Source organism: Phaethon aethereus (genome assembly GCF_964289735.1).
Source record: "Phaethon aethereus genome assembly, chromosome: 1".
Classification (NCBI taxonomy): domain Eukaryota; kingdom Metazoa; phylum Chordata; class Aves; order Phaethontiformes; family Phaethontidae; genus Phaethon; species Phaethon aethereus.
In genome coordinates, this window is record NC_138575.1 from 214,819,462 (window position 1) to 214,821,845 (window position 2,384).

General features: G+C 70.8%; 1 protein-coding gene across 1 annotated transcript; it reads right to left on the reverse strand.

Moving 5' to 3' along the window:
* Positions 1-702: 702 nt before the first annotated feature.
* FAM181B (family with sequence similarity 181 member B) lies at positions 703-2,060 on the reverse strand (the record flags this gene model as incomplete). The annotated part of the gene is made up of 1 exon (XM_082014497.1): positions 703-2,060. The coding sequence occupies exon 1, from the start codon at positions 1,780-1,782 to the stop codon at positions 703-705; it is 1,080 nt and encodes a 359-aa protein (XP_081870623.1). The 5' UTR covers positions 1,783-2,060.
* Positions 2,061-2,384: the final 324 nt, after the last annotated feature.

Sequence of the window (2,384 nt, forward strand, 5' to 3'; positions counted from 1 at the left end):
CGTTTTTGTCCCGAACTGACGCCATCAACTAACTTATGTGTCACTGTAAATCGCTGTTTGCAAGATCTTGCAAGACACTGTTAAATTTCAGGACAGTTTTGGTAGCAGCATTTTTAATTTTGCTTCACTTTTTGTTTGTTTTTCCCCCCTTGCCTTTGTGTCCCCAGCTGAATATCCGCCAGCACTTGCGACGCAGGCAAGACTGGGAAAAACTTTCAACCGCACCGCAAGAGTTGACCGAGTTTTACTTTTAGACTGAAGTAATTTACAGGCGGTCAGGGCTGCCTTTCAGGAGAGCACCCTCCGTTGCAACCCCGCGTAAGACGGGAACACCAAGCCGCCGCGTCTGCCGACGGCAGGAGACCCCCGGCCCCGAGGCCGGCTGACGAAAGGGAAAACACCTGAAGGAACCCAATATTTCACATTTTATTTGCAGCGGCTCCCAAAGCGCAGGAGGAGGCGACTCGCAGAGCACAAGGGTGAATCCTGCGGGAGCCCTGGCCGTGGTTCCGCGTGGGACACACACACACACACACACACACACACGCGGCGGGGCGAGCGGAGCCCCCGCCGCGGGCGGCCCCACCGGCCCCGAGCGCCCGGCGGGTCCCCGCGGGCGGGCTCGCCCGCTCCTCTCTTCCCCCCATTTCTGCGCCCCGCGCGGCGCGGTGCGGGCCGGCGGCCGAGCCCGGCGGCGCGGCGCTACAGGCCGGGGTAGGCGGCGCGGTGGAAGCCGCCGCTGTAGTCGTAGGGCCCCGGCGGCGCGGGCAGCGGGCACTCGGGGAAGAAGGGGGCGAAGCCCGCCGGCAGCTGCCCGCCGGGCTCCTCGCCGCCGCCGCCGCCGCCCGGGGCCGGCTCTCCACTGCCGGAGTAGAGCGGGCGCAGGGTCTCCGCCGGCGCCTTCCTGGGCGGGCTGCAGGGCCCGGCCGGGCTCCAGGGCGGCTCGGGGTACAGCAGCCCGCCCAGCAGCGGGTGGTGGGCGGCGGGCAGCGGCAGCGGCGCCTCGTACAAGCCGTGCTCCAGGCCCAGCTCGGCGGGCAGGCGGGCGGCGCCGCCGCCGGGGAAGGCGTCCGGCGGGGCGGCGTGCTCGGGCAGCAGCGCGCCGTAGTCGGGGCCCAGCAGCTCGAAGAACTCGGCCGCCTCCACGCCGCCGCCGCCCTTCTCCAGCTCCTTGGCGCCCGGCGGCGGCCCGCGGGCGGCGGCGGGCAGCGCCGGCTCCGTGAAGAAGGAGGGCGGCAGGTTGCGGTCCCGCAGCGGCACCTTCCGCGGGCCGCCCGCCGCCGCCCCCCCGCCGCCGCCCCCCGCCCCGCCGCCCGCCGCCTCGCCGCCGCCCGCCGTCCGCCGGCCGTGCTGCAGGGAGCCGAAGAGGGCCGCCAGGCTCTTGCTCTGGAGGCTGCTGGCCGCCTGCGAGGCCTCCCGGCGCGGTGGGGGCTTGGCGGGGCAGGCGGCGGGCGGGGAGGCGGCGGTGGGCGGCGGCGGCGCGGGCGGCGGGGCGGCGGCGATGATGCCGGTGCAGCGCTTGATCTGCTTCTGCAGGTACTTCCTGTGGTTCACCTTCCGCTTGGACTTCACCGGCTTGTCCAGCGCCAGCTTGATGTTGCTGGAGGCCGAGTCGATGAAGCTCAGCAGGTCCCTGGTGGCTTCTCGAAAGTCCCCCGGGTCGCCCGCGCCGCCGCCCTCGTAGCCCTTCTCCAGGTCGGCATAGCCCAGGAGGCCGCCGCCGGCGGGGAAGCAGAAGGAGAGGAGGTGGTGGGGGCTGAGCAGCGCGGCTGGCACGGCCATGGCCGGCGGCGGGGCCCCGCCGCCCCGAGCTCGGCAGGGCTGCGCGGGGCGGGCGGCGGCGGCGGGGAAAAGGCGGCGGGCGGGGGCGGAGGAGGGCTCAGCCGCGGGGCTGGCCCGGCCCTGCCCGCCTCCCCGCCGGGCGCCCGGGGGCCGGGCCCGCTGCACCCACCCCCGGCTGGGGAGGCCGGCAGCGGCGGAGGGGCGGGACGAGCATAACGCCGGGACAGGTACACACACACCCCCCGGGAGAGGTACACACCCCGCTGGGACAGGTACACATCCCCCCAGGACAGGTACACACAAACCCCAGGACTGGTACACACACCTCCAGGAACAGGGACACACACACCTCCTGGGACAGGTACACACACACACACGGGACAGGTACACACACACCCTCCAGGACAGGTACACACTCCCCGGGACAGGTACACACACACACACACGGGACAGGTTCACACATTCCCAGGACAGGTTACACACCCTGGGACAGGTACACACACCCAGGACAGGTACACACAAACCCCAGGACAGGTACGCACACCCCAGGACAGGTACACACACAGACACAGGACAGGTACACACACTGGAACAGGTACACA